We start from the raw sequence: 21,544 nt of genomic DNA on the forward strand, positions 1-21,544 counted from the left end.
ACACAAATCCTTATTCGCCCAGTCCCATAATTTATACCATATTACATCTGAATGGCTGCATTAAGAAAATATTCCCATTGCCAAGCCCTGAAAAGCAGGGATGTGCTGGAAAGGAGTTTTCTCTGTAGCTCTAATCTGGTCTGCTTGCGTAGGGTCTCTCCAAACATGGCCACGTACCACGTGTGCGCAGCCCTGACGCAGTTCGTACTGAGAACAGAAGATGCTCGACAAGCGAGGAATTATTCTGTTTTGGATTCCGAGCAGTTGTTAACGCGCGGCACTCAGCCCTCCTCACTTCATACGTTTCGTGTGCTGCTCCGAGGCAAAAATGAAAGCGTCTTGCCGCTGCAGACTGGGATACTTCTCAAACGACCATGTATTTATTTGCATAAAGTCCTAGGGAGCTACGTTCACAACACCTCCGGTTTACAGCCAAAAGAGGCACAGAGAAGCTTTGGGCACCCAGTTCCAGAATCAGCCTGCAGCTCCCTTTCTAAAAAATAAATAGCACCGAGCAGCATTTTAAATGTTTGACGTACCAACTCCCCATGAGATCATCTGCAGCAAGAGCACTTGGCACTTGTGCAGCTCAGCCTGGGGACCCAGGAAATCAAGTCCCTCGTTGTGCATGAAAAGCAATTTCCCCGGCGCCATACACGAGCCCTGCGGCAGAGCAGAGCAGGAATCCCGTCTCCTTAACCATCGCTTTACCCTTGCTGGTTTTCCTACGCATACAACCCCAGCCCTCAGCAAACCACCCCGGCTGCCCTCCCCAAGAAGCGAGGGCAGGGGTGCCATGGAAAACAGCCATGCGTGATCCCGTAATTAGAAACTGCATCATAACGCATACAGGGGGCTGAATTAAGGTTGCAGAGGAATACTGTAAATTGGATGCACATTTCTTGTTCCATTTTACTGTCTTTTTTTTTTCCCTTTCCCCTCCCCCTCATTTGGCTTTGGCTGCGCTTCAGATTAAGCTCCTAATAAGGGCTGGAGTTGGACAAGATTTTTCAGCCCATCAGATTGCAGCCTTCCAAGCCATTGAAATGAGATTCAAGCTGAACTTGAATTTTCAATAGTTTGAGCCTAAAGGCAAGGGTGTTAACAACAGACCTGCCAACACCTTCTCTATGAGAAATGTCTGAAAACATGTTTGCACATCAAATACTGCCTGGGCTCTGGTAGACAAAAGCCACAAAGCTAACATCTCGAAGCCACAGCGAACTTGCTCGGCCGGTTCTTCTGCCAGTAAAGCTCAAACATTTTCTCTAAAAATCCAGAGAGCCTCTATATTCTCTCTAGGAAAACGAGTTTTCCCCCAACAACCTGTTGCAGTTTCATTATGCCAAGGCGAGGCAGCGGATAAGGAGAGGTCAGGTAAATCAGGTGGATATCTAGGAAGCAGAGACACATCAGTTCACCCAACAGAATCTACTTAAATGATGCACATCACCAAGATTAAAGATATCATCATAAGATTGAAGAGATCACCACCAAGACTGAAGAGATCACCACCAAGACTGAAGAGATCCCACAGACATGCACGGAGCAGCACCCAGAAAACACCCGGTCCAGCTTCTCCTACAAGCAGCAGAAAGTTACTTTTAGGCTTTCTTTTTCTTCTTAGACATATTTCTCTTTTGGTTTTTGCCATTTTAGTTCTAAAAAAACCTATTTTTTAAAATCTACACACTATCATTGGGTTTCCCCTCCCATCTGTCCCCTTGGTAACTGCACCCATGTGTCAGTACCTGGCAGAGCAGAACAGCCAAGGGCAGACCCCAAATCACCCCAGTTTTTAAGCCGTCCTGAGGCCCAGGAGATTTTAACTAAAACCTCTGACTTCAGTAGTGTTTACTAAAATAAAACTCTCATGCTACGAGTCTCTTGGAAGTCCTTATGCCACTAAACATACAAATGTACAAACCTAAAGCACAGGACAAAGATGAGCCTTTCCACTTCAGATCACTGCTTTGGGTTGGTTTGTTTGGTTGTGGTTTGGGGCTTTTTTATTATTTTTGTTTGGTTTTGTTCGGTTTGTTGTTGGTCTGGAGGAGATTTTTTTGTTTTGTTTTGGGGTTTTTCTGTTGTTTTGGTTTTTTTTTTTCCCCAAGTTGAAGTATGTTTTCTTGAGGACACAAATGCTTCAGCTTCCCCGCCACCAAGATCTTTCCTAATCCACGTTTCTAGCGCAGTGGGCCTGAGGAGCATCCATGGGCACCTTCTCGTGGCAGCAGGGCCATGCAGGGAAAGGTTCTCCCCTCGCTCTGATGACAAACGATGGAGAAAAGGAACGATGCTTTCTTGAACTGCATCCAAGGGCAAGCAACCCTGCTAGAGTGCCTGGCATCAGCAGCAATGGAAATTTCTGCTTTCAAAGAATCCCAGAATGTCAGGGGTTGGGAGGGACCTCGAAAGCTCATCCAGTGCAATCCCCCCATGGAGCAGGAACACCCAGATGAGGTTACACAGGAAGGTGTCCAGGCGGGTTGGAATGTCTGCAGAGAAGGAGACTCCACAACCCCCCTGGGCAGCCTGGGCCAGTGTCTGTCACCCTCACTGAGAGGAAGTTTCTTGTCAAATTTAAGTGGAACCTCTTGTGTTCCAGTTTGTACCCATTACCCCTTGTCCTGCCATTGGTTGTCAGCGAGAAGAGCCTGGCTCCATCCTCCTGACTCTCACCTTTTATGTATCTGTAAACATTAATGAGGTCACCCCTCAGTCTCCTCCAGCTCCAGAGCCCCAGCTCCCTCAGCCTTTCCTCACACGGGAGATGCTCCACTCCCTTCAGCATCTTCGTTGCCCTGCGCTAGACTCTCTCCAGCAGTTCCCTTTCCTGCTGGAACTGAGGGGCCACAGCTGGACACAATATTCCAGGTGTGGTCTCCCCAGGGCGGAGTAGAGGGGCAGGAGAACCTCTCTGACCTACTGACCACCCCCCAAAGAACAGAAATCAGACTCGAGAAGGGGGCAGGGAGGTTGTGCAGGAGCTGGGGTGCTACTAATGCCACAGATTGTTTTACAAACTCCTGCTTCTCTCCAATGAAATTATATTTTCTGCAGAAAAACCATCTGGATCCAACCTCTTTCAGTAAGTGGAGTGTGAACAGGATGGGAAAGAGCTCATACCTGAGCAGAAATCGGGCTCGGACGGGCTGCGACAGGCAGGGGAGAGGAGTAACAGCGGCAAAACCCCAGGGATTTTGCTCTTTTCTTCAGTCACTGCAGGATCTTTAAACCCCACCAAGCAAACGAGGCTCTTCCAACACAACAGGCGAGGGGAAGGAGAGCACGGGGGGAAAAGAGCACGGTGATTCCTGCAACAAGGTCTGGACTTGATTAAACTTATTTTCTTTAGTAATATTTAGTTAAGCAAGGGGGGAAAAGCCCTGCAGTGCTCTTTGGCGGCTCCCAACGGGGAAGCTGGAGCGAGATTGTTCATTCACCTCAACAACAGGCTCTGCGCTGCTGCTCCCATCAATATCCCTCTCCCTGCCGGTCGGTGCTTTCACCAGCAGGAACAAGAAATGCCGAAAACGTGCGAGTAAATGGTAGTTCCTAACTTTGAAACCAAGCGTCAGCGTGGCATGACCCCCACGGGAATTACACACCGGTTCGTACGGCTGCAAGCTCTGAACGAAGCACCAACACCCCAGGGTCACCCGCAGGCTTTGACTCGCCTTCAAATATCACGAAGCTGATTATAATTACTTATCAAGTGGAGGAAAACAGCGGGCACAGCTTTGCTTTGCCTATCGTTTGCCTGTCTGTAGGTGCACCCAGGCAGCACAAGCTGAAGAGAAGCTGCTAACTTAACGTATGCTGTGATTGAGTTATAAATGACGTATCCATCATTAACCAACTGACGTGACAAATGCTTTCTAACCACCTGCAAATCAAGGGGATAGTTTTAAAGTTTTAGACCCTTCTGCAAGACAAGAGGGAGGGAGAAGACTGAGTAACACATTGTTTACAAACAGAGTGCTTAGTTTATATTTAACTAATAATTAGTAGATGTAAGTAAGAAACTAAAAAATTATAACATCATCAATTATTTCTTAGTATGTCAAAATTTTCAAAAATTGTAATGCATATGTAATAATTATGTGAATATAAGCAATGCAAGAGCATCCAGCACTTATGGAGGATGATTCCTTTAGCTCCCCAGCACTGATAAAATAGAGAATGATGTTTAACAGGATAATTAACTCTGCTGTTAAGTTTATTTCTCCATTTCCAAGCAAAGCATGGTGCTGTGCACGAGCTGTTCAGAGCGAACATCCACACGGACGGTGATTCACGGACGCACAGCGACGTCTCCGCAGCGCCCATGCGCTTCTGCACGAGGCTGCTTGTCCTCGGGGCCGGCAAACGCCGTGCGTATACACAACAGCAAAGGCAAGACACGCAATCTGTAACTGTGCTAATTGCTGGGGTAATTAAAAAGTAAAAGAGCAAACTAAATGCCAGAAGCCTGAGCATCAGCAAAGAACCATGTTCCTTCCCAGGAGCTGCTTCTCACAAATGACCTTCCCCACCAAGAGCCATCCATGCTGAGCAACCTCCACTGGCCCAAACAGCCATTGGAGCAGATGACAAAAAAAATGTCGGGAATTTTTCTTTTCAATGGATTTAACCTCATTTTCTCCTCAATGTGTCAGGGTGAGAAGACATTTCTATTGCGCAACTGAGTTTTTCCCACAAAAGACGTGACTTGGCACGTTCTGAGCATATATCAATCTCAATTAAACAATTGCTGTACCTTAAGGGTTTCTCAGCTCCCTAAGAGGAAACACTTTGTACATACACAGATTTTCCTAGCTTTACCACTGCATACTTAAGACACGGACTGAGGGGTGAATCACAACTTCAAATTCTTCATTACTAAGCCTGGCAATCACCACCGCCACTTTCTGGCACAGGAATCCTAAAAACCCCTGATCTTCGCCAGTTACATCATCTGCAAACAGTGACATGATTGATGTCCAACAGGGCATTCCTGTCCTGAACAGAACAGACCCTGAGCCACCGGTGGGGCTGCAGGCTCTGCCTGGGGTAATTATTTTAATAATTAGAGGGATGGCCACAGACAGAGGTAGTTTTCTGTGGCCTCCTTATCTGGAGAGTCAGTGGGTAGACAACTCCACTTTTTCAGCTGTGAAGCCTGCAAATCCTTGCAGAGACGAACATCAAGAAGAGGAGGTTGGATGCAGCCCAACGTGGGGCAGCCAAAAAGCAACATAAACCAAGCAGGGCTCCCAGGGTGTTTAATTTTTAAAACGGATTAAAATCTGGAGCCTTCCTGCAATTCAAATCCGGGCTGTCTGGAGCAAAGTGCAGGCAAGACAGCGCTCTCTGCTCCAGCCTGGTGCTCACATCTCCATCCATTCATCCATCCATCCATCCGCTCCTCCCACACTCACCATCCTGCCGAGACAGCTCTTCCCAACACAGCCCTTCCCAGCCCTTCTGCTTCACAACGCGGCAATTATCTGCCTTGAAAACTGCCTCTCTAGGCAAAAACCCATCCTGGGGGCAGCTGGGGTGGCAGACATCACCTGGGTGCACCACCACACTGATAAACACCTTCTGCTAAGTGGGGATCTGGATGCTCCTGTCACCCGCAATAATTAAACCATCAGTCAGGAGACACAGCGAATTAACACAGAGAAGGGGATCCCCAGAAAACATTGTGATAATGGTGGCCTGCAGGTCTTTGAAGACAAAGGGGAGGTAAAATTGTCTGTACAGCAGCTCATAGCTACTTCCATACCTCTAAAAAAGGAGTCAAAGCTGTGCCATACGTTAGCACTTAAACAGTCCCTGCCCTCAGTTTCCCACCATCTGCACTACTCTCTGAAACTCCCCCGCTTATTTAATTTATTTATTGCTGTGTGTCTCCGCCAAAATCAGACCTAACTATCAGTAATCTTGGTGGGAGGTATCCAGCTGCCACGACCCATTGTAGGAATAAACCACACTTGTGCAAACTTGCATTGAAAAACCCAGGCAGCAAACCTTGCTGGGAAAAACGTCCCATGCTTTCCGATTAGCAGATCAAGCTGCAGGCATTAAGACCTTCCCCTTCTGTATCTGTGAAATCCAGCGCTCAGGACACAAAAATGGGTCTTTTCTAAGGCTGGAACGAAGCGATTTTGGAAGCGTGCGGCACGACGGCGGCAGCAGCAGGGGGCAATGGCTGCGGCAGGGAAATAAAGCACAACTCAGAGCTCAAATTCATGTGTCTGGGGCATCCAGTCCCCAAACCTCTCTTGCTTCAGTTTCCCTACCCATCCGATGAAGACATCAGGACTCCTCTGTAATGCATGAAGCCATGTGCAAAGCTCCCGAGCACCGAGATTACAGGGAAAAGCTCATTAGAAGTAGCCTCAAACATTACAGCGATGCAACCTCTGCCTTACAACCACAAACGCAAATCAAAAAGCACCCTAAAAAATAAGCTTGTAGAGTCATCAACATCTCAGAAGGAAATAAGCACAGCTCCCTGCCCTCTTAAATCACCAGCTATCAGTTGATAAAAGGAGTGCATTCCTGCGAGCTGAACACCCAGGCTGTACTTGCAAGGCAGGATTTGTCGCCTGGTGCCCTTCGATTTGACTCGCTTGAGAGTGACAGAACAGCAGCCAGGAAAACAGGGTGGGGAAGAACACTTCTATAACACCCTGGTGACCCATCTGATGCTGAAATCCCATCAGAGCCCAGTACGTGTGCAAGGACGAGGACCACAGTGCTGCAGACCCTGGGCTGCACGTGGAGGGGCAAACGGAGCGGCTGAGGGTCCCTCGGTGGGGCTGGGGACACCACAGACCCCAACAGCTCTTCTTGAGGGCTGAAAAAGCCACACAAAGGAGGTTTCAACTGCCTCACAGCTCCAACAACAAACCTGGAAACTGTCCTCTCCTTGCCATGCCATCACACAACTGGGCTCATTTAAAACCAGTTGTACCTTTGCTGCGTTCCTCCATGTTGAGCTCAAGTCGTCTTCTTCCCGCACACAGCAGCGGCCAAGCGAGGGGAGGACAAACTGGGGCCCACGGCATATCCAGCAGCCCAGGGAGGACCAGACAAGGGGATGCTGAACCACAAACACAACAGCACAGCCCAGGACCAAAGTTCCACGCACACCAACAGCACAGCGTGCAAACTCCTAACGAGCAGGAGGGGATGGAGCCGAGATCCCTGGCAACGCTAATAAAATCACTGTGTTCCTTTTATTTTTTTGGAGAGGCAGAATAATCCTTTTGAACCATCAAAGTGGCGGAGAGCCAACATCTGTTCAGGTTCAATTGCTTGGGTCTCACTGTTTCAGCTCCAATTCCTTCCCCACAGGTGGCAAAGGTCTCCAGCTTTTATTCAAAGGCATGGCCCTCACGCAGGGCCTTTCAGCAGAGCATCGCGGAGCACCTTACACACATTTAAAATGGAAAAACACTTGATTTTTTTCTTTTTCTCCCAGCTTACCTATGGGGTGGCACTTGTGCTGGTTGAATTAAGTCTATTTAAACAAAAGTAAGTTCAGACATCTGCCTTTGCACGGTGTCAGCTGCGAGAAATGAGCTAACATCCAGATGCAGTGGCATGTCAGGATTAGCCCAGGCTGGGGCAGGAATGCTTCCATCTATGGAAAAATATTGGAGCAGTGAAACCATAAGCTTGGAGCCGCGGAAAGCGAGAGGCCCTGTCAATGAAGCCGCGGGCTCAGGTTTAGAGGGTTTAGCGGCTTGGATCCCACCGTAAGATCCTCGGCGCGTATTACAATAAACTTCACACATTTTCCAAAGGGGACTCGCGCAGCAATGCTGCGAGGGCGAGATCCTCCACCCGTGCGTGTGCTCTGGAAGCCGGGCTCGCGCCGCCGGGTACCGTTAAGAACCGCGGTGTTGATGGAGAGGTCCTGGAGAGCAGAAGCTGCCGCTCGCCGGCCCGTCTGCCCGCAGCTTCTGCGCAGCAGGATTTATATAAAAGCCACCTCGGAGCTGGCAGGCGGTTCAGAAGAAAAGGCTGAGCTGAATCAGCGCGGCGGCAGCTCCTGCCAACGCCGCGGCGCTGCCCGGGCACGGGGCGAGAGCCGTGCCGCGGTCCCTTCAATCGGGCCGGCACAAATCAAGAGGGCCCGTTTGTCAGCATCCTGAATTAACGCTAATGAAGTAATGGCGATGACTTCATCTCTCCAGTGGGAACCTCTTGGGGAGGAAGGAGAACTAGAATTTCTCTCTCCGGCGCGGTTGCGATTCATTCCAGTTGCCTTCTACTCTCTTCTGCAAACATTACCTAATTCTCACCCAGATTCTTAAATCCTCGCACTGAAACATAAAACAACGCTCCCTTCTCCGCTGTCAAAGCGCAGCCTCGCAGAGACCCCTCCAGTGGGACCCGACCCCTCGCCAGGACCAGCCACACTGAGCCCCCACCTGCACCTGAAGATGCCACCAGCTATTTTCTATGCCACAGTCACGAAACAACAACCTGGTAACCCTTGTCAAATCCATTTTAAATATGGATCTTTGCACCTTTTCTCTGTTGAAGTATTTTAAAGTTAGGCTGGATTCAGCCACAGTTGCAAAGACGGACAAAACGCTGCCAGAGGACCCTGGAGTTTCTCTCCTTGGCTGGGCAGAAAACTGCTGCAAGATCTTCAAAGAATGCAAAATACACACAGCAACATCTCCCTGCTGCTCCAGGCTTCCCGGTTTGCTCTGCCCCGACTTTGCTTCACCCCGCTGAAGATGCTCTCCCTCCCTGCACCACCCCTGGTATCCGCAGCTGCGATGGCACCTCTCATGTGAAGCGCATCCTTTATGAACCAGGCTCCTCACCCCCCCAGTACCCACCTCCCTGCTTCCCACCGGGGGCTCCATCGCTTTGTTTGGAGGCCAGAAGGACTTGCTGGGCTCCAAGCAGGGGGCTGATCGGATTGCAAAAGCTCAGCCAAAGCCCTGACGCAACCGAAGCAGTCAGTCACACTGAATAAAGACCGCAAATTCTCTACATATTAATTGTTGGTTGCAATTGTTCACAGCGTTGAAAGGCAGATGTGAGAGTATGCAGAAAACATTCCCGCATCTTTTTAGTTCCACCCTTCCATTAACCGTGTGTTCTCTAAGCCAAATCAATACAACACCACATTTTCTTTGGAAAACCGAGATGATGAAAATGCGACCAGCCATCACACGAGACGCTCATGTCGTAATCTGAAATACTTGTATAATTCGCTTTCCCACGAGAGAATTTAATACATCTAATTTGCTTACTTGTCAACTTGTCCCACTCCCCATTTCTCCACTGGCCGCGTCTTTACCTTAAAACCTACAGATTTAACTATAATTGTGTTTTATTTTACCTGCAGAGCCCCAGCAGAGAAGCAGCAGCCCCAGACAGCACAGGGGACACTGCAGAGAGCACCAGGGACAAAACCCCATCCCCTGCTGAACACCCCGGGGCTCCCACCCCAAGAACCGTGTAATTAATGAGCAAGAAGCCCGAGTTGTAACGAATCCAAGCGCCTTCCCCACGCTGGCATCACCCCCCCTTCCTAATCATTCTTATCTGGAGATGGCAGGAGCACAAAGCGATCTGTCTAGAAAAATGTTTCACATCCATCGTGCATTACGCTCTGATGTGCCATGGAACCGGCTTAGAGAAGACACGCAGCTAAAAAGTCGTGATAATTCAGTATTCAACCCATCCCGAAAGCTCAGGAGTCAGCTTGTTATTTGCTGAAAGCAGGGGGCCTGAAATTATCCGTGAATAGTTCAAAGCTGCAGTTAATTCAACATCTCTACTTTCAAAAGCATTAAAAGAAAAATATCACAGATTCCTGGAGTGTGTAAGCTTCTTAAAAATGACAAACTACTAACTGTCAAATCAAAGCAGCGAAGAGAAATCCACATGGCTGATAAGACAAATAGTTGCATTTTAAAGAGTAATTAAATATCACTTTGGAATATTTTGCTTGGAACTTGTTTCCCTGATAAAAAGTGGGAGGGGAAGGAGAGGAGGCAGCAGCAACCCACACACAGCACCGAGCTCTCATCAAGCAAATGCTCAGACAAGCTCTGCTCGAGCTTGTTTTCCTGAATTTAGAGCTCAGCCTGCTCCATCAGAGCCTCCCGTGCACCCTCAGTTTCTCTACATCCCTACATTTCACACCAAAATTGCAGCAATGAGAAGCAGGTGATCGCTACGTCGAATCTGCCTTGTCGGGGAGGAGGGTGCATGGGACTGGGGCAAGAATCCCCTGGTCTGATCGCCAAAAAGTGCAATATCTTCTGCCTTGACTCAGATTAAAACCATACCGCAACAGGAATGCAAACCAGAGAGCTCTACCCAGATGCAATTCAGAAGTGAAACCCTACCCCAGCGCATGAGCTAACCCGCTTTGGAACATTCAGTAGAGTCCATGAGAAAGGACTGAAAAACTCCAAACCCCCTCGATTCTCAAAGCCCGTACGATGAACTCACCATGAATTCCAACCGCACTTTCCCCGTAGTAAGAAACACCTACAACAAGTACCTATAGGCAATGGTACAAAAGGACTGTTTATAGTATTAAACGAGGCAGCTTAATGCATTTCAAACTAAAGCGTTATCAAACTGCTTGAAGAAGCCACTGTCCAAAGGCGTCACAATCCTGATGGCAGTTTTTAGGACAGGACTTGCAGAGCCCAGTCCAAGATCCAACCGTGTACGAGCAGCAAAAGCTCCGGCTGCTTATCCCCACTGCAGAGTCAGGAGGATCTGATGATGGAAAGACGTCCAAGGGGGGACCTGATGATGGAAAGACGTCCAAGGGGGACCTGATGATGGAAAGACGTCCAAGGGGGACCTGATGATGGAAAGACGTCCAAGGGGGACCTGATGATGGAAAGACGTCCAAGGGGGGACCTGATGATGGAAAGACGTCCAAGGGGGGACCTGATGATGGAAAGACGTCCAAGGGGGGACCTGATGATGGAAAGACGTCCAAGGGGGGACCTGATGATGGAAAGACGTCCAAGGGGGGATCGGAGAATGGAAAGACATCCAAGGGGCATCTGATGATGGAAAGATGTCCAAGGGGGGACCTGATGATGGGAAGATGTCCAAGGGGGATCTGATGATGGGAAGATGTCCAAGGGGGGATCTGATGATGGAAAGATGTCCAAGGGGGAACCTGATGATGGAAAGATGCCCAAGGACTTTCAGAGCTGGCCCTCAAACATGAGCAATCACCGACTGAAGGATGAACAGCACAACAGATGACACATCAGCAAGACATTTAAAACACTAATTCTCCAAGGAAAGCACTCGGGGAGGCCACAGTTTGGATATACAGGAAAATCCAACCTCAAAGGGCGCCAATGGGTTTTGCAATTATTGCAGGACCTGGATTTAAACCACAGCCCCAGGTTTGCAGCTTTCTGATAGCAGTGGATGCTTCCCAGGATTTCACTGAAGGATTAGGCACGAGAGGTGACTGCTAATTGCACGGAGGGTCACTGCAAAGCTGCAAAATATACTCAGAAATAATTCTGAAAAGCAGCATCAAAAACAAGAATTAGAGAACGTTTTGGCTCCTACGCCGTCCGCACAATGTGGAAATGCTGAATAGCTTATTCCTCAGTCATAACTGAAGTTCACTGCTGTACTTCTCCAAAATCACACAGAAAAACGCTCCAGTATTTTGTACCTTCTTTTGTAAAGCTCTTACATGTTCAGCTCCTAAAAGAATGCATTTTTGGAGAAGAACCATGCGCTGATTACTTTAAAAAGCAAAGTTGCTTGGCTTAGTTCTGCAACCTGAGAGTAACAAATGAAATTGTCAACCACGCATTTTTAAATGAGCGTTTTCATTTCAACATCTGGATTAAGATGCCACAATGAAAAACAGCACAGAGGCTTCTCTCCGCTCCTTTCATACATCTCCCTTTCTTATGTTTCAGAACCAGCGAGTTTCAAAGCAAACAAAGAAGCAGTTGGTGCTGCTAATGCCTTGCTTCTTACTCAATAGCCTTATGTCATGAAAAGACCATATTTTTCAAATCTGCATCTCCGTGAGCCAAAGATTTCATATACATTCCCACCCCAGAAACGCAAAGTCGGGAATACAGCTGAAAGTGATTACCTAGATATTTTTATATGATGAAACTCAAAAGCTGCTTCAAGTGATTTACTAAATTCTCTGTTAGACAAATCCCACATCTGTGCTGACCACTTGCCTCCCAGATCTCAGCAGATGGTGATTTCAAAAAGAAAAGTTACAATTCCCTCTAAAAAAGGGTATATCTTAAACAGTAATCAAGGGTTTTTCCTCCCCCAAAAAATGTGTACAGTCTAATTTAATGACATTTCTACCTCCTCCCCACCATTTCTTGCACAGATCCTACCAAAAAACCTGGTACCTTATTAAGAGAGGCTCCCACAATAGGCAACGTTTTTAAGCAGAGGGAAAGCAAATGCCCTTTTTTTGGGTATCGCAGAAAGATACGCAACATGTTTTGCATTTATTTAAAACCAGAGCAGAAAGCTTTGCCTTCTCAAGAAGGATCTGGGCAACGCTCAAGCAGATGCGTAAATACTGCGGAAAGTAAACCCAGAACGAGAGGCAAAGCACAGCGACTAACTGGGAAAGTCAAGATTAAAAGGAATGAGGAAGACGACTGGGCCAAGTAACATGTAAAAACAAAAGCAAAGGCAAATAACAGCAGAAGAGAAACCGCTTCTCTCCCGGCACAGACCCATTTACAGCCTTTCCTCCACCAGCACCTGGACCCTCCTTCCTGCCACTCCTACATTGGTCAGTGTGACAGGACCTGCTCTACATAGAATGTGGCCAAATTTAGGGTTTTTTGGCAAAAATTACCAAGATACCCCACACCAAAGCAGCACAACACCCTCCCGCTCTCCTCCAAAAGCCTGTGTGCTGAAAGCCCTTAAATATGACCCAAAAATCACCCTGAGCATGGGCGTCTGGAGCTCACCAGAAGTCTGGGGTCCCCCCAATAGCTGGGGCTGCCCCATGATGGGTGATGGCAACACGAGGGCACGTAGGCAGATGGGGGCTGTTTACATTCCCAAGGATCTCAGTAGCAATGGGGAATTAAAGCTGTTATTAAATCAACCCGCCAGAACTCGAGCAGCTGTTCACGCCAACAGATAACAACAGGGTGATGTTAAACCCAAACCCCAAACGAAACAAAAGACACAGGGCAACATCCCTCCCCCCAGTTCGGCTCAGCAACACCAGGCATTATCAGAAGGCAAATCAATTATCGACAGCTGCGTATAGCTATCCGAATCCGGGGCCCAACGGCTTAATTGAGGGATGTGCATCACGCGTTAAAATCCTCCAATCCCATTTGGCGTGTTATGGTTTTGTTCTTGAAAATAAAACCCAATAATCTGGCTGGCTGTGGCTCAGACGGAGGCACAACGCCATCCTCCTCATTAATCAAAGGCTTTCCCCACATCCAGATGTTTGCTGACTTGTGCTGCTCTCTTTTATTACTGGAGACAGAAATTGCTGTATGCTAAAGTTACCCAAATTCAACCGGTTGTAGCAAGACGCGCAGGCTGTAATGCCCTTGGTAACTGCACCCCAGCATTATTGAGTTACTGAGGCATCCAACGAAGAGTGGCTGTTTGCTTTGACAACCCAAACTACTTTCACCAATAACCATGAGAGCAAGATGCTATTTTACTTTTAAGACTGTGGGAATTTTACTGCACGCCCAGAAAGGAGCCTGGTTTTTAAGATTTATCAGCATTCCATGCACAGGCTTGAGAAGAGGGAGAAACGCAAAAAAAATCACAGAAAACGCTGGAGAAAAGACAAAGCACACGTTGATAAGTGTTTCAGCGGGAAATCAGGACCATAATAACCATATTATTGAATAATTCTGGGCAACAACGATGCTACAGCCAATATGGGATGGGGAAACACCTCTCCCCAGATCTTTCACAACCTCAGTAAATAAATGAACCAAGTCGCAATGGGAGGCGCTGGCTGGAAGGGACCTCTGAGCTCTTGGAGCCCAATAATCACCAATATGAGACCCCATCGGCCGCAGTTTCATGCAGGCAAGCCCTGAACCTTCAAGGACAGAGGATCCGCAGCCTTTCCATGGGCTGAGAGCTCAGAACAGAGCTCAGCTCCCAGACCAACGCTCCCATCTCTCTGCTCTGTATCTGCAAGATCCTTTTCTTCCCATAAATCTATATAATTCTGTGGGGCTTGTCTCGCATCGGGCTGAGGAGCAGCCCTTAGTGCAAAGGAACCATAACTCAAAAGGACTGCCTACGTTTTTCTAATGCTTTTTGTTTTTAAACAAATAAAGCCTGCGAGGTATTGAACATATGCTGGACACGCACAGCTTTTGCTGGCATGTTTTTGAAAAACAGAAAGTTTGTTCTTTTCTGGAGAGTCGGGTCATTAACCCAACTATTTAAAAATCAGCCTATTATACAAGGAAACTTCCAACTGCCTGCACTTCAGGTTATAAATCTCCTGTTTAGAAATCTGATATCCTGACATAATTGCCCTTATAACTTACAAATAGGTTCTCTGTTATCCATAGATTAAGCTTCCTCCAAAGCCACATCACATCTGCTTAGTTTTGAAAATATACAGCACAAGCTTCAATTACTTTACACTCTGCACAAAAATAATCCTGAATTTAACTCAGGGCTTCTTGGAATAAGAGTTTAAGACCCCATAATCTTTTTATTTCATGTTTTCTTGCAAGCTAATAGATGGAAGCATTGGCTGGCATGTGAAATTAATGCCACCTTCCACTTCTATGATTTCCCAACCATCTAAACTACATTGCAGCAGAACTTTTAAGGCAAATACACCAAGCAAAAATCCCACCACCTAAATAATCTGAAATGTTCTGTAGGGAAATGAACAGCTACTAATAGGAACCACAGTATTTTCACATCGCTGTAGGAAAAGGGTTTGGTTTTAAAGAAACCAGAATGAAGCTGTAATTTCTGTGAAGGATGAAGCTTCTGTCACAAATCCCCTTGATAATGAAACTGATCTCAGAGCCCAAGCTGTGACCACTCATGCAGGCTCCCAGTTAGAAGTGTCTGGACTCCAAAGGGGGAAACTGGGGCCCTTTGGCAGCACCATCCAGGTGCACGGCATTAAACACACAAGAGCCTTTGCAGAACTGGGGGCTTAGCAACCAAAACCCACAGCAAACGAGCAAAAAAAAAAAAAAAAGCCAAATGCGGGTTTCAAACCAGCTACAGCTCTTCTGAGCAGAGGGAACATCATACAGCGCAGCCAGACAACAGCCAGCTTTCCCTTAAACGACTCCTTTGCTTAACGAACGTGCTGGCAAGGATGGTCCAGAGCCTGGTTCATGGAGGAATGCTCCCTCCTGTCACCACACAGCCTCACAGAGCCCAAACATGTCGGAGGGGGCTCAGCCAGCCCCACGGGTACCAGGGTCCCCCCAGTCCCTGCTGCCACGGAGAACAGCTTTCAGACCGGCTGCGCAATCACTCGCCCGAAAGATGTTTAGAAATGGCACTGTGGGGCACCATCTTTTGAATTCTTCCTCAATAGCTTCCAGAGATTAGAGCTGTAAAGACTTCTTTTTCTTTTTTTAAAGCTCCCAAGGCTGTGAGCTCGCTGGGATGGAAAGCCCAGCCCTTGTCTTCCTGTCCCTCCCCGCCGGCCCTGGCTGTGGCTCACGGAGCGCTTTTTGTCCCGTATCTGGCTTTCGGATTAAACTCTTCAGATAAAGAGGCTGCAACTTGTAGAGCACTGAACGCACCGGCTGCTCGATGAAGACAAATAATTAACACCATCGCACCAGCTCACCTGGCAGCTCCGCCAGCAGCTCCAGCCCAGCCGGGCTCCAGCACCCGATGCCCTCGCACGGTTGATGGAGCCCACGGCCCCTTGTGTGCCCTCCCCGAGGCCTCCTTCCCTCGGGCTGCGGGGCAGAGTGCGGTCCGCAATTTGGGCTCGTAGGAGCCACGTCCCGCGGGGGCCGCCCCGCTGCCCAGAGGGACCCGAGCGCCCCCCCTTCCCCAAAACCGCGACCCCCAGGCGGGGGCTCCCCCGCTCAGCCCCCACCCGCGGAGGACGGAGCCTGCGGGGCACCGGGGACACCGGGCGAGGCGGCATCGCCCCGCGGGACACCAGCTGAGCGCCCCCCCCTACACCCACACCCGCTTCCCCCCGGGAACTTTCTGGAAGGCGCCCACCCCGCGCCACGCGCCCGCCGCCACGCGGGACCCGCCCCGGCGGCGCGGGGGGGCCCGGCCGAGCCCCGCCGGCCACAGACAAAGCCCGGGGGCTCCCCCCGCAAACACCCACCCCGCGGTCTCACCTTGCGGTGCTTGTCGGCGAAGGGCAGCGCCAGCCAGGGCATGGCCCGCACGGCCTCCTGCCACTGCTGCTGCTCCTGCTCGGCCGACACGAAGACGATCTCGAGGCGCTGCCCGCCGGCCGCCGCCGCCTCCCCCCTGAAGCGCCCGTAGAAGGCGGCCAGGCTGGCGCCGAGCTGCGCGCAGGGGCCGCCGAGGCTGCAGCCGAAGTAAAGCCCCACCAGCGAGACACCCCGGGCGGCCAGCGCCGACACGGCCACCTCCTCCCCATCCGCGGTCACCAGCACCTCGCCCAGCACCTCCAACAGGGCGCCCGCCATCCCGCCCCGCTCCGTTCCCCGCTCCGCTCCCCGCTCCGCCCGCAGCCGCCGCAGCCCGCGCCGGCCGAGCCCAGCCCCGCCCCGCCAGGGGGCGCTGCCGCGACGCGCTGCCCCCCGCGCCCGCCCCCGCCTCCGGCAGCGCCGCCCAGCGCCCGGCCCGGCCCCTCCGGCCCGGGACCCGCTGAGGTCACCCACGAACACCCCGGGGTCACCCACGAACACCCCGCGGCTCCCCACGCACGGGTGGGTGCCGGGCTCGGCCGTGGGTATAGCCCTGGGGGAGACCCCCGCGCCTCAGCCCCCCCCGCTGGGCCCGGTTGGCCCGGGGGGTGACCGGTACCGACAACCCAAGGAGGGGTTTCCAGCCTCGGCTCTGTCTGTCCCGGTCACAGCCCCGCGTCACCCACCCTGAGCCCCCGCTCCCGGTACAAACACCCTCCCCCGGCCGGGACACCCGTCCGTAAATCACAGTGTCCAGCTGGCCCGAGCGAGCTTTACAAAGGGCTCTTCCCTTCTTTGTTTCCAAAATCTCATGTAAATACGTGTTTACCCTTATCAATGGCGGGCGGAAAAACAACTGAAAGCCAATCCAGAAGTGTAAACACAAGTAAATTCGGCTGCGTTGAATTACGCTGTCTAGCTGGCTGGAATACAGAAAGGAAATAAAGCATAAACGGTGACATGCAAACCAGGCTTTGAAATGGATTTGCTCTTTGTAATCAAAGCCTGTCATCTGCAAGCCTGGAGAATTTACTGCGGCATGGATTCTTTAGGCTGGTGTTTATGTGTCCGTGTGTCCGTCCGGCACAGCCTGACCCACTGACCCCACTCACGAACACCTCTGCACGCACACACACCAGTAAAAACAAAATACATGTGTAAGGATGTGCAAGGCTGAGTCCAAATTATGGGCTGGGGGCTCAATTTGGAGGCTTTTGGTCTCCTCTGCAGCCCCGCAGCTGCACAGACACAGCACGGACACAACGTGTGCGCACAGGTTGGACACCGCCTCCGTTTTTACTTTAGAAAAAGCCCCAAAGCAGCGCTCCGAAATCTTGCTAGCTACTGCAAAAGACACCTGTACTTTTACGACACTTCCTTATTTGCCTCCTCATTTGGCTGCTTCTTCTTGCTGCATTCAGTTGTATTTAAAATTGTTGTACAGCATCCAGAGCCATTAGGGGATGCTTTATAAATACAATTAATTATCATTATTATTATTATTATTACAGCTTTACAATCTCTCTTTTCTTTCGCCAAGACCTGCTCCCTAGAGGTGGATCAAAGCAAGAGGAGTTTTGTCTTGTTTTTATTTGTCCTGCCTTATCTGCCTTAATTAAGTATTTGGGCTCTTCGGGGCAGGGAAGCTGTTTTTTAAGTCTGCACCCCTGAACTCAACCAACCCATGTGGCAATATAAATATTCTCTTGTAAGAATAATACTTGTGGCTGCGGTCAATTTGTCTGGCCCCTTATTTAGTGAACAAAGCAGAACGAAGATGCTCTGAAATACAGAGCAAGTAAAAAGCATTTATCTCTGTTAAACAACAGTAAAATAAAATGAGAAAACAGCTGTTCTTAGCGAACAACATCACAATGTGAGGGGACTAAACTGAGGTTAAACCATGCGAACTCTTGCAGGGCTGCCAGTCTGCACATCCCTAACTCTGATTCATCTTTCCTGAGTACTGTTTTTCACACTGTGTCCCCTTTGACTACTATATGTTGTACTTTTCACTAAATAATTGGCAAATATTTTGCCAAAGCGTTTGCCAAATATTTGTTTGCCTGGATTTGTTTCCCCAACAAGCAGTGTTTATTAGGATAAAAACTGGGGAAATGCATCAGGGTGAAAGTGCTGAGCCCGAGGCTGCTGCCAGGGGAAGGAAAAGCGGCTAGAAAAGGGGGCCCGTTCCCACCCCTCGATGAGCCCAAGCTGTGGGATACACACTCATCAATCAGCTCAAGCAAATTAAACCCACGGCGGCACAAAGAAGAAAAGAAAGATACGCTCAACGCGCTTTTTAAACAGCAGAAAAATCCAATTTACCAACAGCAGAAAGAAACCCCATCGCGGTTAACGTGGATCTTCCAGGTTGATCGCAGCGCAGGCGGCAGAGAACGCGGGCAGGCAGCAGCACACAGCGGCGGCCGCGCAGCAATGCAGACACGGGGACCGTGCAAAGTGTGCGGCCGCCAGCGAGACACCGAATTTCTCATTGCTTTTCTTTTTAAACAGGCAATTGCCTTTTGGACAAATTCCAGCCACTATAAACGTCAGTGTCAAGCTTCTCTTACAGAGGCATGTCTGCACTAGCACGCTAGGACAAATAGTGGTGTGAACAGACCTGTTTATGTGACTGTCTGTGCCGAAAACTAGCAGTAAGAACACCCAGGATTATTAGAAACCACTGGGAGCTGCCCACTGTCCTGCTTCACAGGCAAGAGTTCAACTTTTCTGGTCACCATGTCACTGCAAGTCCTGTAAGCGCTTCAGTGCAGCAGCTGCATCACCAGCCAGCAGCATTTAAAACAATATTAGGCATTATGGTTTTTGACATTACTGAACATTAATTATACCTTGGAGATGCAGGCAGTGGTCCAAGGAAGCCTCGTTGATCTGTAGGATGGACTTCAGAGCATTTACATGGGGTTAAACAGGAAAAAAAGAATCCCTGTGCACCCAGTAGAGATGCTGCCCTGCAGTAAGGGTCACTATAGTCTAAAATCATTTGCATGTTTTGCTGATGCACTCACTACTCCGGAATACAGTAACTTTCTTTGCTGTCAGACCATCACGCAAGGGGAGCTATTTAAAGACGGGTGTTCTGGTTCGTTCTCCCCATTGAAAAGGCCCAAATTCATGTGCTGTATCCATGAGGGCTTTGATCATCTGATCCTATGCTGCAGCGCTTAAATAAAAACTACTTTGATTGCAAAAGGCTCTTTAGTTTTTAATTTAGCTGTATTCAGAACTCCAGATAGCATGGAGGAGAATGGATTTTCCACGGTATCTGGACATCAGCCAGCGGCAATGTCTCTTAAAAGAAAGGGACACTCTTCATATAGTTGAGCATTTGACATAAATCCATTGTGTTCTGACATTTTTCTTATTTGGTAGCTCTTAATTGCAATGGTTCCAGACATGGTACATTTGTGGGGTACATTTTAGTAACGGGATGTTGGCTGCATTTCACAATATGGCCATACATATCTAGAGAAAGCCCTGGGTAGTCATCCTGCTGGGAATCTGCAGAAAAAAATGGTGTAATTCTGTTCTACAGATGATGCAAGAAACAGAAATCCTCTTCCCGTCAGCTGCTTTCTTCTGGATTCCCGTCAGCATCGCTGAGAATTGCACAGGTCCTGGCTGCTGAAACCAGCTCCAGCAGGACCAGCCGCCTGCTCCAGATGGTTCGTAGCTGTCACACATTAACTCCTTCGAACAGGCCTGTGGTGAGGGATCAGCCTTCCCAAGCCCTGCTCCAAATTCACCGGACGTCTAAAGTGACCGAGTTCAACGATGTTCCACTCAAAAGGAATTTGACCCTTTGAATTCCTCCAACCGGTGTTGCAATACTGTTAATATTCGCTGGCTGAGGGCAGTTCGGTGTGAGGCCAGCGGTACCTTTGACCCTCCCCATCTGTCTGGGGGCTCTAGCACGTGAACCCCACTGAATTTCACCAGGCAGCTGGCAAGGTCCTTGTCCCCATCACAGAAGGTGAAGGACCAAACATGCCGGCATCCAGTGCGAGGCTCTGCCTGCAAGTTTGCACCAACCCACATTCCCCTCGGTGGCTCACAGGCTCGTCTGAGAGTGGGGAGGCTGAGGCAGAGCCAGGGATGTGCTGGCAATGGGAGAGACCTCAGGGCACCCCAGCTCATCAGACCAGGTCCTGGAGTGCTCGTGCTCCTTCCCAGCAAGACTAAGATCCAGATATGATCACAGAAAACAGCTCTTCTGAAAGCAAATAGACTTTATTTCAAACAGCAGCAGCAAAACACAAGAGGGTTTCAATCCCAGACCATCTTATGTGTTTGGGTCTCCAGGCGCCAGTCCACTGCCTGGCTCCTGCAGCCAGGAGGTAACATTTCTCCCCTAAGCCTTTTTAAAGTTCCCAGTATTCTTTTCAAAGTTCTTTTCCCCAGGTTTCTGCCTGATTCTTTGCCTCCTCTTTGCCAGCCCAGGGTATTGAACTCAGCAGGGTCACAAGTAAACTTCAAAGGGGCTCACGCTCACACTGCTTGTCAAGGAACATGAAGGCACCATCTGAGCCTTATCACTGCCCCTCCTGCCTCCCCGTGAGATAACAGCACCGCAGGAACCCTCTGGCCTTCTCGCAGCCAGGCTGGCAGCCGTGGTCACACTACCAGCCAGGACACACATTGTTTGCCGCTAACTACTTGTATTTCTTCATCACTGCTTCTCAAGTGTCATCCCGCAGGCAGCACAGGCTCCAGCACCAGCACCCAACCATCCCACTGCTCTGTCAGCCACAGGGGTGGAAGGATCACGGAGAAAACACGTAGCCCTGGTTCACCGAGCCCTGCACAAACTCATGCCCTTCGGAGCAACCGCCAGCAAAATTTGCTGCTTTTTCCCTAGCACAAGACTGGAGTGACAGCTTATCTTTCATTTCTTCTGTCCATTTTCTACCCTCAGAAGATGTGCCTGAGGTTTGCACACTAGCTGTCTTAACAGCAGCTTGCAAATTCTCTATTTAGCCTCTGTTCAGTGGTGAGCAGTCCCGTCTGCAACTGAGCACTCTGGATGGTGCGAGCACTCAGCAACCAGGGCAAGAAAGGCCTTAAGTCTCTGGAACATGAATATAAGAATCCGACTGGAAGTATCTGTGTCTGAAAACGCTGGCCCAGCATGT

At 49.5% G+C, this 21,544-nt stretch overlaps 1 protein-coding gene across 3 annotated transcripts in view; it reads right to left on the bottom strand.

Annotated features, from left to right (window-relative positions):
- Positions 1 to 16,727, bottom strand: part of NXN (nucleoredoxin) — a 44,133-nt gene extending 27,406 nt beyond the window's left edge. The window contains exon 1 of one of the 3 annotated variants that reach the window (XM_065036301.1): positions 16,347 to 16,727. In XM_065036301.1, the coding sequence (XP_064892373.1) occupies positions 16,347 to 16,664 (318 nt within the window). In that variant the 5' untranslated portion in view covers positions 16,665 to 16,727. Of the gene's footprint in view, positions 1 to 8,852; positions 8,960 to 15,832; positions 16,157 to 16,346 lie in introns of those variants that run through there. The other 2 variants (XM_021300474.2, XM_065036302.1) reach the window with 2 other exon arrangements.
- Between the last annotated feature and the right edge of the window lie 4,817 nt (positions 16,728 to 21,544).

Source organism: Columba livia, chromosome 20 (genome assembly GCF_036013475.1).
Source record: "Columba livia isolate bColLiv1 breed racing homer chromosome 20, bColLiv1.pat.W.v2, whole genome shotgun sequence".
NCBI lineage: Eukaryota > Metazoa > Chordata > Aves > Columbiformes > Columbidae > Columba > Columba livia.